Source organism: Impatiens glandulifera, unplaced genomic scaffold, assembly GCF_907164915.1.
Source record: "Impatiens glandulifera unplaced genomic scaffold, dImpGla2.1, whole genome shotgun sequence".
NCBI lineage: Eukaryota > Viridiplantae > Streptophyta > Magnoliopsida > Ericales > Balsaminaceae > Impatiens > Impatiens glandulifera.
The window spans coordinates 189,578-203,190 of record NW_025919459.1 but is presented as its reverse complement, the minus strand read 5'-3'; the positions used below and the strand labels follow the sequence as shown (position 1 = coordinate 203,190).

The 13,613-nt window shown below is 31.5% G+C and overlaps 1 protein-coding gene and 1 non-coding gene across 2 annotated transcripts; one reads left to right on the top strand and one right to left on the bottom strand.

The window, feature by feature from the left end:
* Window positions 1-5,408: 5,408 nt before the first annotated feature.
* LOC124918008 lies at window positions 5,409-9,920 on the bottom strand. The gene is made up of 4 exons (XM_047458276.1): window positions 9,614-9,920; window positions 8,220-8,535; window positions 6,465-6,624; window positions 5,409-6,083 (listed from the first exon to the last, which is right to left on the bottom strand). Exons 1-4 carry the CDS (start codon window positions 9,788-9,790, stop codon window positions 5,624-5,626), a joined length of 1,113 nt encoding a protein of 370 aa, XP_047314232.1. The 5' UTR covers window positions 9,791-9,920; the 3' UTR covers window positions 5,409-5,623.
* A 2,592-nt stretch (window positions 9,921-12,512) lies between these two features.
* Window positions 12,513-12,583, top strand: TRNAD-GUC. The gene has a single exon. It is a non-coding gene; the product is annotated as a tRNA-Asp (tRNA).
* Window positions 12,584-13,613: the final 1,030 nt, after the last annotated feature.

Genomic DNA, 13,613 nt, shown 5'->3' with positions numbered 1-13,613 from the left:
GTTAATCATTATATTACAAGTACCTATCATATTTCTTCGGTTATTTGAAAAAAATTATATTTGGTCATAATATGTCGCTTATAATCAATCAAGATCCTATATTCGACATTATAACAGATGAATCAAATATTTTTTAGTTTAGATTGGATCAATATAACGGTTAGGTAGTTCGGATAGACTAATGTTCACCCATAATTTACGGTATGATACATACAAAACTATTGGAAAAAAATTGAACTTTGAGAGCATCCAAAAAAAATAATTTAAAATCCAAAGATTTCCGACAAAATAAATCAAAGAAAACATCTGCGACAACATTCTTCATTTGTTATTGCTTTGCATTCACTCATGCTTAATTCTGATATTATGTTTATATTTTAGCTAAATCAAATGCATACTTAGTTATTTAAAAAAATTACATGAATGTTATATAGAATAATATATTTGTATGATATTATCATAATTTTTTTTTTTCTTATAAACTTAATTTAACATCTATATATTAAAAACAAACTATTTAATTCCATATATAACATTAAATACAATATATATTTTTATTCTAACATTAAAAAATTGACAAATATCATAATAGTCATTGACAAACTTAACATTGACTTTAATTATGCTCATAAAGAGGATGGTGGACTGATTAATTAGAGGGATTACATGAGTTTTGAGATATTTGTTGATTTTGTGTGATCATAATGTTTGGTAATCTATGATGGTGACTTAGATGCCGAAAATCATAGAACTTTTAACTATTATAACCGATTTATTAAATTATTTCATATCACGATACAAATTAGTTTTGTTTAATTTATTCATACTACAAAAATTAAATCATAATCCAAATCACTTTCTCTTAAAGATCTATTGATCACTATTGGAAGTCACACAAACCTCTTACCTTTTTCTAAGAAATTGCATTAGACCAAGCAAGTGATGCAAGAATGGATCATATTTGGTGATGAATAATGTTGGCAAGTGTGATGAGACTTAACAAAAAAAATAAAGTGCCTATTCCCGTAATCTTTTGATGAATTATATGAATTGAACGATTAGAAGAATACTTACTAAAAAGATACGACCTACTCGTTCAATAATTAATTCAACATCCGTGAATAACTTTTCTTTGTTTTTATTTTTCACGTTTCTATTTAAACCTTGTTTTATATTTAAAAATGCCCTCATAGTCATGTACTCTTATGAGTACTGAATTTTTTTTATTTGTTTGTACTATTGTTTGCATCTATTAATAAAAGTCCTTTTATCTTGAAAAAAAAAAACAAAGCAAGTGAATGAAGTGATGCACCTACATACTTATTTGATGAAATATTGTTTTTTTTTCTTATTCATTTAAACAAAAGAAAAAATAACCATTCTTATTATTAATTAGTACCAAAGTCTGGCACCCTTTAATTCCATGGACTCCTAATTCAATTTCCCTTGTGGGCACCACTCCTTGAGCATGCACCATTATAATACCCATTTCTAAGGAGAGGCGGCTAATTAAAGGTCATAGCACACCATATTAATACACAATGGCAATGTCAATAATGTTGGCCCATTGTGTATTCATTGGGTGATCTCCAATCTCAATCCACGCCCACATTTGTGGGCCCCACTAATCGAATCGGTCTCTATACATTGCTATGAATCTCAAGTTTTCGGTTCGGTTTTTAGGATAAGATATATGACGTACTCGTTTTGTGGTCCCATCACCCACATTGGTTTCGAATATTGAATTTTCGGGTTTTAGGATATGGTATAACCCGTGCTCGTTATGTGGTCCCGTTACCCACATTGTTTTCGATATGTTACCATGAATCTCGATTTTAAGATAGGATGTATACCGCGTGCATTTCGTGTTTGGTGGCTTAATATATAGTGTTGACATGCGGTCGTTTGACATACTTGAATGCATGAATTTTGAAATGGTACACCAATATGTTCATGTATGATGTATCATGTGTTGAGGATGGTGTAATTTGATAGATGGACCACATCTATTAGGGACATTTATAATTTGTGTTTATGGAGGTGGTAACGGGACCATCTCCATTCTTTTTTAAAGGATAATATTTTCTTCATATAGTTTTGTAAAAATAGTGTGCTTATTTTAATAAAAAAAAAATTATAACTAACGAAGAAAGTCAATAAACAACTCAAAAAGATAAACATAAAATGATGAGTCATGATTATCAAAACACTAATAGGTGAATCATGTTTGTGAGTAGGAGTTATGTAGGTGTTTGTACTTTGGGTTGAGCTAAGCATAAATAAATTATCAAATATTAAATATCTATGTTTAAATATTTTACTTAATTATTGTAAATTCTTATTCGTAATTATTTGAATAATCATAACCAAAATATATTACATCTCTCTCTTATTCGTCACTTAATTCATTAATCAAAATATTAAAATATATTTTATTTTATTATTATTTTTTATTTTATCATTATATATTAATACCATTTAAATATTTTTATCAAAAAAAAATATTAATCTCAAAATCATTACCAATCATTTAAATAACCGTGTTATTTAAGTAACTCGAATCCGAACCAGGCCTAAAGTAAACCTCTACATTTTGTCTGGAATTTAATTCTTTCCAAGTACATTTAAATTTTAAATTTTAAATTTTTTAGCATTAAATTTAAAACCCTTAAATTTTTTTCTTACATGCCCCCATTAACTCTAGTCCTTAGTTTGTTTGTTAGGTGCATCACGCTCGTGAGTGAACATACTTCTCTTACCACATGATCCATGTATAATGTTTTTTCACATAAATTATTAAAATATCCATACATTACTTTATAATATTAATTTATTAAGACATTTTAATTATATAACCCAAATACTTAACTTTTTCATTAAGTAATATCTTCCCCAATATCAAATAATGTCAAAATTAACTCCCTATTAACCAATCCCTATGAGTTCCACCTAAAGTAGTCTTTACAAGTGTATTTGATAAGACCACAAGCTACAAGTTCACCAACTAAACTAATTATTAGCATTTTTACATGTGTGTTTATTTAGATTGATGCCTTTACATGGACCATCCATAATATATATTCAACCTTAATATTCACCTTATCACAAAACACACCTAAAATACAACGAGTTTAACTATTTGAGAGTGACAATAAAAACATAAGCAAAAAAAAATGTTTAACAACGAACAAACATAACATAGAATCTAGTGTTAACAAACTTAGAGATCCTAAAGAAGATCCATGAATTCATCGACCGTTTTTACCGGTTTTTCGAAAAGATCTTCCATATTGTTATAATAATAGTGTTGTGGAGTAAACGCATCGATCGAACGTGATCATTTAATGTCCTACGGTTCTTTTCGAGCCAAATAGTCTATTAGAAAATAATTGAGATAGGGACTCATCGACTCAATTCAACTAAGATCGCGATTTCTATCCAAACATCTCAACAACCGACGATTGACTCAGTCATCATCCATTCATTGTCAATCATGTTCCAAAATAGACTCCAAATCATTTTTTTATAATGAATTAAGAATTTTATTAAAAACTATTAAAATCATTACACAAGATCCAAGAAAGACCTAAATACCTAAATGATTATATCCTATTAAGATGCTAATAAACAATACCCAAAGGTCCCAAAGATATATGCTTGTTTATCTATGTAATTTCTTACTTGATTTGCTTCCTTAATCACAAAGCATATTTTTTTAAGTTCATTGCATATTTGTTGAATCTTTCAAAACGCATAATTGCTTCTATCATCATAAGATCCATTAATAGATTTTTCTCCCAATTGAATTATATCAATCTCTCGTGCCTCAAGCCACAGTCGATATAGTTGAACAGTTTCCAACCTTATTCAAAAGATTGTATTCATGGCATATATCTTTTCCAAAAGAAAGTTTTAATCTTTGGAAGGCAATTAGGTTCCATAGTGTTTCCCATTCAAGAAAGTAGGCTCAAACCTTGAATCACTCACTTGATAAGCCATTTTAACAGTAAAACTTTCAATTGTTTATTATAAAAGCTAATTGGAACTGATGCAATTTTCTGAATAAATCTATGAATTAAACTTCTAATACAACTAAGAATGATTCCATTGAGACATATTTCTGATACATTAGGTCATTGAGACATATTTCTGATACATTAGGTCTTGTACCCTCGTGTTCACCCATTACTATTTGATTACATGACCGAGTCAAGGAGCCATTCAGGAGCCCTCTTTACTTATTCGGAAGCTCGTGGCATGTTCACGATGGGTTTGATCTTCGCGAGATCCACCTCTATCCCTATCTGGCCGATCATAAAACCATTTTGATGCTTCAAAATAAACCAGGGGAAAAGCTACCTTTGCTTCTTCAAAGAACAGACTGTCAGAGTAGCCAAGTAAGAAAAGACCTTTGAAGTTCGATTTTTTTTTTTCTTTATATTATAACTTTGTTTTCTCCTGCGGGTGGTGCTGAGGTAAGCCTTAGCTTTGAAGATGGACAGTTTGATCTAAATAAGGGTTTGAACATGTACCATTTAAGCTTCAAACTTTGAATGGTGTAATATCATATTTTGAATTCTTATTTTACCATAAAATTTTCATCTTTTTAATTTTTTAAAAGAAAGAATATTTAAAAACGATGTGTGCCGAAAGTGGATTGAGTGACTAAAAAATATATGATGCAGGTATTTGAGAAAATTCGAAAATATCTAAATTTGATATATATACCTAGAAAAATAACTTTGTACGGTAGACCTTATTTTTTTTTAGACCTACGCATTTTATACTACCAAACATGGTTTTGCTGCGTTGCGATGTGTAGGTTAGTTGAGAAAATTCGAAAAGAAGAGAATTGAATTTTTTTTTTTTAATGCTACTTTAAAATAAGAAGACGACGTTCATCCGTTTGGAACAAATCTTCAAATTACCAAAATTGTGATAGTTCCAATCTCATATGACACAATTCAAATTTGAACCCCATTTGATGAAAACAACTCAAGTTCGAATCTCAAATATCAATCGAGCCTTTTGACATAAGATAGCCACAGTACCGAAGAAAATAAAAGTTTTTAATCCTTCACAAATCTCTCTAAAAATCTCACAATGAGCATTTAGAAATTAAAAAAAAAAAAAAACAATTTCCATGTAAATCCAATTTTCCTGGCTGTTTCTCATTCAAAAGTGTTTCCAAATGAACCTAAAAATCTTTCATTAACATTAAACAATAATCTATGCTTAGACAACATCTCACCCTAAGATTCTGAGTTCGAGCCCGTCAGGCGACAAATTCTGCGCCGGGTTAAATGATTAAGTGTGTTTGCGGGCTACATACTTAATCCGTTGTCCTATTTTCCAAAAAATTAATCTATGCTTAGATTAACTTAGCATCATCTATGGCTAGAATATAAATCCAGAAAGCAAAAACATAATCATATTTTTGAACCAGAAAGGTAAAAATATGCAACTTGTTCTCGTCATTCACATGTATACATAAGAAATATGAGCCATATAGCAGATATGATATATAGGAAAAAGTATTAATTCTCTTTCATATGGTAATTGTGAAAAGAAAAAGAAAAGTACCTGAATCTCTTTGAAAACAATGCCCATATATTTTATCCATTCAGTTGAACCTTTCTTGCAAAAAATTGTAGATCTCATCTGCAACTGTATCAGGGTATTCTTCCTGAGGCAGAAGAGCACCTCGAACCTCGATAAATTTGCTTACTCCTCTAGCATCCCTTAAAGCTTCCATCTCTGCTTTGGATCGTTTAGGTGAGCCAGAAGTTGACAAAACTAAGACAGGTATCTTTCCTTCCAATCCTTCAAATAATTCGACAAACTCTTCTCGGGACTGTACAGGATCCAATAGACCTGTCAAAAATGCTGCAGGGACATAACGGGCACCTTTTTGTTTCGTAAGAGCATATCTGCTCTGTACAAATTCAGATGTCACGTTTGCAGGATCAGCATAAACATGTGATGTGTACTGAGATTGAATAGATTTCTCATTGCTCACAAGCATATTGTACATCATCCAACCTACAGCTGGGGTTCTTAAGGTTCCCCTGAGGAGCCCATACCTGTTAATTTGACAAAAAAAACAAAAATTTGTAGGACTTAACTGTAGTTCAACATCAAATCCGATTCACATCAATTGGAATTCTACTTCTTGGTTTTTAGTTTACCCTATTAGTGTATAAGATTCCTTATTATTAGGTTTTATAATAATTGTTTCTAGTTGGAAATTTTAGTACATAAGGTAAAAGTAGCATTTCACTTCGTTTTTTTTAGACCGTGATTTCTTTTTAAGGTTACCACTTCAATCAAGATTCTTTCAGTGGGAATAATGTCAATTGAAGACTCTTACCATTTAAAGTACATGGGTGGGTTATTCGAGATGATCATAACATAAAAGAAGCAGATCAAATACACTTAGCATTTCCCATCAATATAGAAGCTACCTTGATTCCATACTTGAATCTCGACCAAAGACAATAGGAAGGGGGCCAGACCAGGTAGGTGCAACAGCTGCAATAGCAGATGGCTTTACGAGACCTTTTCTTGCAGCACGAATTGCTACGGTGGCAGCATGTCCTCCTCCAACAACCACTATGTCATTATCTGATTCCGATTGAGCAAGAAGATATCAGCTAGTATCTCAAACCAGATGAAACATGAAGAAAAAAAATGTTGCCTTTTTTACTTTCATTTCACACTAAGAGCTTGTTTGATGAAAAGTGGAATATTTTAGTTAAATGTTTAAGATAAGTAAAGGTATTTTAGCTGAAGATTTGATTGATAATGGGATTAATGATGTGACAAGTGGTTATTTGGAATTCAAATAACCCTTCATCAAACAATGCCTAAATATCATTTCCCATTGACTACCTCACCCAAGGTATAAAGAGGAACCACGTATAAAACAGCCCATAAAATCCTCTGTAAAAATATGGGACCGCCTTATATATGCTCTCAGCTCCATTTAGGATAGTTCCTCAGAATATCCGCTTGACTAAACACAGTCTATAGCCCAATAAAGAGCCTTTAAAATCCCTTTAACAGGTTATATGTATATTTTACATTGTTGTTATCATAAACAAAGAACTTTCGAATATTACAAGTGACGCGGTCTTTCAGTACATTGTATACCTATCTTTCTAGCATAATTTCCACAACACAAATACAAAAGTATCCCTCTTATCTGCATTATTTTCCTCGGCTTCTCTAATTCTCTGAAGGTAAATGAATTTCTATTTGTAATCTGAAGAGAAAGAAATCTTACTAGGTTACATGTGTAGTAGAAATATCAACATGATTCAACTAAGATAGTTATCATGCTTGAAAATTTTCTAGGCAATTAAGAATCAAGTCAAGGGCCACCAATTCAACATAGCCTACTAGTTGAGCTGTTTATAAACAACGTTAATGTTACATGTTGAATACTTGGTATAGATCTGGTAGAGACGGTGTTTGAATTATTAGAAGTCCTTCACGACAACTCATTTTTTTAATCATAGACAACTCTATCTAATACAAACTTTAAAACAATATGCTAAATATCAGGGTTGTCATTTAGCTTAGAGAATCACATTTAATGCTTAAGAATATCTTTGGAAACAATTATCCCATAATAACTCATGGTTTTCATTGGCTGAAGTAGTTCTTTTAGCAATAAGTCCCTTGATTTGAAACACTCATCAAACATAAAGTGCATGAGATTCAAACACAATCGAGCTGCTAGAGACTTGACAATATACCAATTTGTGGGATTTTTAAATAGAGATAAATATATGTTTTTGACATATTATTCTCTAATAGGTTAGACCTATTTATACAAGTTTAGAAGTGATTTTCCTCAAATTGTGGTAAATCAGAATCCAAAAATATCTCAACAAATTTATTCTAATATATCTATAAATATAAACCTAGTTTGACTATTTCCACAAAATTAAAGCAAGCAAGCTTCTATAAAGCTCAACAACTGATCCACCTTAATTGTAAAAATTATTTCTCAGTAACACCAAGCATATAACAAGCAAATCAGGAAATTGATCGCATTGCTATCTATTTTACGTAACCACAACCAGATGACTATGTATTGAACAAAAATCATCATATCTATATTGTTGCATCTGTATACCCAACCAGGGAACTAACTTAAACATAACACAATACATCAGATAAAAAAAGCCAAAACAGATTGATTACATGCATACCTGAACCTTTTATAGGACTATTTGGTCCCATAATGAAGTCAACTAGAAATTTCTCCATGACATCTGCATTGTAGTCCAGTTTTGGTCTATCGGAATAACCTAATCCAGGCCAGTCAACAATTGTAGCACGCCAATTAATATTATTTACTCTATTCACAATATTTGTAGCCACTGATCTCCATTCTTCCACAGTGCTAACATCAGAAATTGTTGGTATCAGAAGGATGTCCTTCTTAGGTTTCAGACTCTCTTTCTCATGTTCCTCGTAATAAACCTTGACAGCGGTGTCCTCAAATTTCCATTGCCACTTATCAGTCTGAACCAAAAGAAGGAGAATGATGAAAAGAAAACAGATATATCTAAAAATAAATACACAAAGGAAACATGTTTAACCAAATGACTGCTTAGATGAATGTTTTTCACTCAATATGTCGGCATGTTATGTCAATTCTCTTAAGATTCCAATTCTGCTTCCCAAGGTTCCTTTCAAATCATTGAAAAATAAACAAAGTGCATTGGAATGCTCTCAGATGAATCCAGATATCTTCAAAACAATTTGGCTTGAAGAGTTTGTATAGGAAGTGAGAGTCCTAATATTAATTCCAGATCAGGATTAAAGAAAACAAAACACATTGGAATGCTCTCAGATGGATTTTCTCCTGTTTGTGGGTTTCCAACTATGTGCCAAAGCCCAAAATCCATTAGGTTTTTATAACAATGTGATTTCTTAAAATCAAATTTGCTGCACTCTTCCTCTTGTTCAGAAAAGATGCTGCAGAAAATGGACAAATCCAAACATTGAAGAGTAAGTTAGAGAGGAAATAGACTGCTTATACAAGCTTCATCATTCATGGATGATTCAACCACTGTGCTAAGTTTAGTAGATAAAATGAGCCTTTTCCCAGTGGTGACTAGGCTTGCAACATGACCAGTTGAGTCTTACATGGAACACATACGATTTAGGCAAGCAAATAGAAGTAACAGAGTGCTTGATTAGACACTGCTAAGCTTAATGAATTATTTGAGCAACCAAAAGTTGATTACACAAAACCTAATGGTCGTGGATGATTATCTTGGGCTTTTGGCACATGCAAAATAGTTATTCATCGGGAAGAAAGTGCATTGAACAAGCCAGTATCATTTTATTAAGAATAACAGCATAACATCACAAAAAAATTAATGATAATTTTCCATCTCTTCATTGTTTGATACACAAACTGAAGCTCTTTCCAAAGGTTGCAGAAGAACATCAGATTCTAGCATAGAAATGTACTGAAATCAGAAAACTGTGCACATGTATGATGTACGGTGTATCACAATTGATCGATTCTAAATAACACGTATATGCAAGGATGCAACAATTGATAGGGAAATGTTTGGAAAATACACCTTACCTTGACAGAAATTGACGATCCATCGACTGCTGAAGAATTGGCAAAATCTACAGAAGAAGCCTTAATTGGGAGAAACTTCGGCAAGCGAATACGTTGGGAAGGCGAATAAGCTCTTCCGATCTTCAAGTTGAGTGAGAATGAAGTCGATGGTAAGTGACAAATTGCAGAAGAGACCATGGTTACAAAGAGAGAGAGAGAGAGAAATTAGGGTTTCGAACAGATTGCTAACAACGAAGATCACAAGATATGCGAAGGAAGAAAATCAAGCAACGCATACAGGCTGATATTTTTCTAAGGTGGTGGTTGAGACTTCACGACTTTTTGCCATTTTTCTTAGATATTCAACTTTGACATGCTTTGACTTTTACAATACGAGGTGGATAGTTTTATTTTTAGTATAAAATGTCATTTAAACTTCTTCCTATGGAAAATTTGACTAAATGCTTTGAGTTTTTTTTAGGTGCGTATAAAATTAAATGTGTCGGTGACATTTTTATTTTGGACGAAAATGCCCTTGTTGTGAGACGTAATCGGATGTCGTGTGAAAAGTTCACAATCGCGAGACGCAACTTACATTCGCGAGATGCAACCGAAACTCGCAAGACGAACTTTTTTTTTGTGGAAAAAAAATTGCGTCTCGCGAATGCCGGTAGCGTCTCGCGGTCGTGAACGTCTCGTGACAGGGGCAAAATCGTCCAAAAAAAAGTATCACCAGCGCATTTAATTTTATGCGCCGGTCAAAAACTCAAATAAAGCCATCTTTAAGGCCATTCGGTCAAATTTCCCATTCATAAAATGTGAAAAATTGTTAAATTTAGCAAAATCAAAATATTTGGGATTACTTCTATCTAGGGATATAAATGAATAGTATTCAACAATTGGAATCTCAACTAGGTAAAAGGTTTTGTTCGAGCTCGTTTGTTCTTACTCTTAACGAGCCGAGTTCGGATTCGTTTCAAAACTTGAAATTTTAGATGAGTCTAGATAGAGATTTTTAGATATTCGGGTCGACGCCTCATGAACATTTCGTTTAGAGGTTCGTAAAAATATTTGTTTAGGACTCGTGAATATGTTTGTTTAGATGCTTATAAAATGTTTTTTATAGGCTCGAGAGAACATTTATAGACTCGTATAAAATGTCATTTAATATTAATAAAAATTAATATTTAATAACCCAAAAAAATGTGAAGCTCTTTACCACTCAAGGTAGAGGCTTCCTCTAGGTTGTAAACGAGCACTCGAACTCGAAGACAAAAGTTTGAATTGAGCTCGAGCTTGGATCGCGAACATGTTCGTTTAAAAACTCTTTTAAAATATCGTTTAATATTAATTTATATATGACTGAAATAACAAATTTAGACACCTTATTGGGGTCAATTACAATTTAGGATATTTTTCTTTGAACTTCACAATTTGGGGTCAATTATAATTTGAGACATCTTTCGAACCTAACAATTTGGAGACCCTTATTGGGGTCAATTGTAATTTGGGACCTTTTTTTTTTAACCTTAAAATTTGGGGTTCCGCATTGTCAAGTTTGTACAAAATGAGATTTTGCCCTAATGGACATGGACGTCCATAAAAAAAATTGTATTATGTGACATTTATAATTAAAAAATTAACAGTGACACATACTTCTAAAGGCCATGTAATTCATTTTTTTTTATGAGCATTCATGTCCATTAGGGCAAAATCTCATTTTGTACCAATTTAATAATGTAGAGACCCAAATTGTGAGGTTCGAAAGAAGATGTCTCAAATTGCAATTGACCCCAATAAAGGACCTTAAATTGTAAGGTTCAAAAGAAGATATCTCAAATTACAATTGGCCTATAATAAAGAGCATCAAATTGTTGTGAGGTTAAAAAAAATGTCAAAAAATACATTTTCCCCAATAAGGAGCCCCAATTTTATTTCGACTTATTTATATATATATATATATATTTTGATAAATCCGTTGATGAATCAAATCGATTAATTTGATCAAATTAATTAAATTAAATCAATCAAATTAAATTGTTGGTTTTATATTTAGTACATCGACGCCAACCATTTAAATATGTATCTTAATAAATAAATCGATCAAGCCGATTTTATTCCACAAATCTAGATATGACAAATAGTTTCCAATTATTATCAAAAGTTAAAATAAGTTGAGGATGTAACCAATTAAATTTGACTTGTGGATGAGCACTTTATGAATTTTGAGAGGCTATACTTGTAATAGAATACACCTCTTACATTTGGTTGAGTGATACATATATAGGATATGTTTGTTTTTTCATTATAAAAACTAATTAATTTACTAGCCAAATGTGTAATAAGATGAAGTGAATATAACAAAAAATATTGATTTTTTTCAAATTAAGTTTACATGAATTAATAGATTTAATGGGTGAAAATAGAATGTTCATTAATTTATTATTGTTATTATATGATCATGGATAGTGTAATAAAATAATTAGAATTTACACTAGTCAAATACGTGACTAGACTATTTTATGAAAATGTACAATTTAAGTTGTGATATAAAAAAAGTTAAGATTCTATATTTTTAAAGTTTTAATTGAAAATAATTTTGATATTATAATTTAGTATCAATTTTTTTTTAAACAATAGAAGAAAAAAATATTAAAGAAATGATATATAACTAGTAAATGAATTGATATATCACGATAAAATGGGACAAATTTGATATTATTTAGATAAAAGTCCATTTCTTTATTATTATTATCTTATAAAAGTCCATTTGAAAAGTTCAATACGAAAATTAACGTTAATTGAAGCTTATGGTCTAAATGTGCAAATACTGATATTTTGTAGCCATATTTTCATATTTAAGTTATTTTAAACTCAATTTAAAAACCTATTAATACATGTTTAATTAAATCATCACCAAGTCGTTGTAGTATAGTGGTAAGTATTCCCGCCTGTCACGCGGGTGACCCGGGTTCGATCCCGGCAACGGCGTTTATTCTTTTTTATTTGAAACATTTCAGATGAAATTTGAGTTTATTCTATTATAACACAACATAATAAAGGTAACATCTTAAAACAAATAGTTTTTTTTTTTTTTATAACATTAAAACTAGCATACATACAAAGTGACTATAAACATACAATCCTCGATTCAAATGTAAGAAAACAATGAACTAAACACATCTTGTTTAGATTAAAACATCCCTTAAGAGGCTAAAATGCACACTTATCGTGAAAGCAAAACAATCCACAAACATTGTGGGATCTCTACAAACATTACATATTTTCAGGTCTGCTTGAGGAGTTGTATTTGCACTCATCTCAAAGGCTGCAAGAGAATTATTTGAAATTTAACATCGTCTATCTGAATGATTTGATAAACACATTAAAAAATGAAAAAGACTTCTAGGAATAGAAGGAATAAATGAGTTAGGAATTGCATATATATATATATATATATATCCCGTAATCATAAGAGCAGATTATATAGCAACTGAATACCACGATGGATTGATGGTTTTGACATAAACAGCTGCATCAGTAGGATATGGGCACAGGGGCGGAGCCAAGTACAAACCGGCCTAGGTTACAGCCCGGGTAGCCCTAAATATCATTCAGGTAAGTTTCAAATCCTGGCTCCGCCCCTGTGTGGGCAGGTTATTGATGTGCCCGATATGATGTTAAATGGAAGTCTTCTTTTATCTGCCTGTATATCTGTTGGAGAATTCTCAAGTGTCCATGCTGCCATAATGTACACACCAGGCGCAGATAAATTCGGCTACATGAAGAGCAAAATTTTTGGTATAATTTCTTGTATGGTAGATAAATTTATTTATAATGTCTAGCTTCAACTAGAATCCACATTTAAGGACACTTCTTTTCTCCTTGTATCACATCTATCACAGTTTCAAATATGGTTGAACTTAAAACAAACTCTAAAACATGTTAGATCTTCGAATTCCACCACTCCTCTTCTAGTGAATAGAAGTGACATTTATTCCATGTTCTTTAAAGATAAAAA

Bases quoted from the DNA above. Each gene is read 5' to 3' on its own strand.
- LOC124918008 (XM_047458276.1), bottom strand. From the start codon at position 9,790: ATGGTCTCTTCTGCAATTTGTCACTTACCATCGACTTCATTCTCACTC. The intron at 8,536-9,613 runs GTAAGGTGTATT...CTTTTGGTTCAG, and splicing joins GATCGTCAATTTCTGTCAAG to ACTGATAAGTGGCAATGGAA. The intron at 6,625-8,219 runs GTATGCATGTAA...AATCGGAATCAG, and splicing joins TAGTCCTATAAAAGGTTCAG to ATAATGACATAGTGGTTGTT.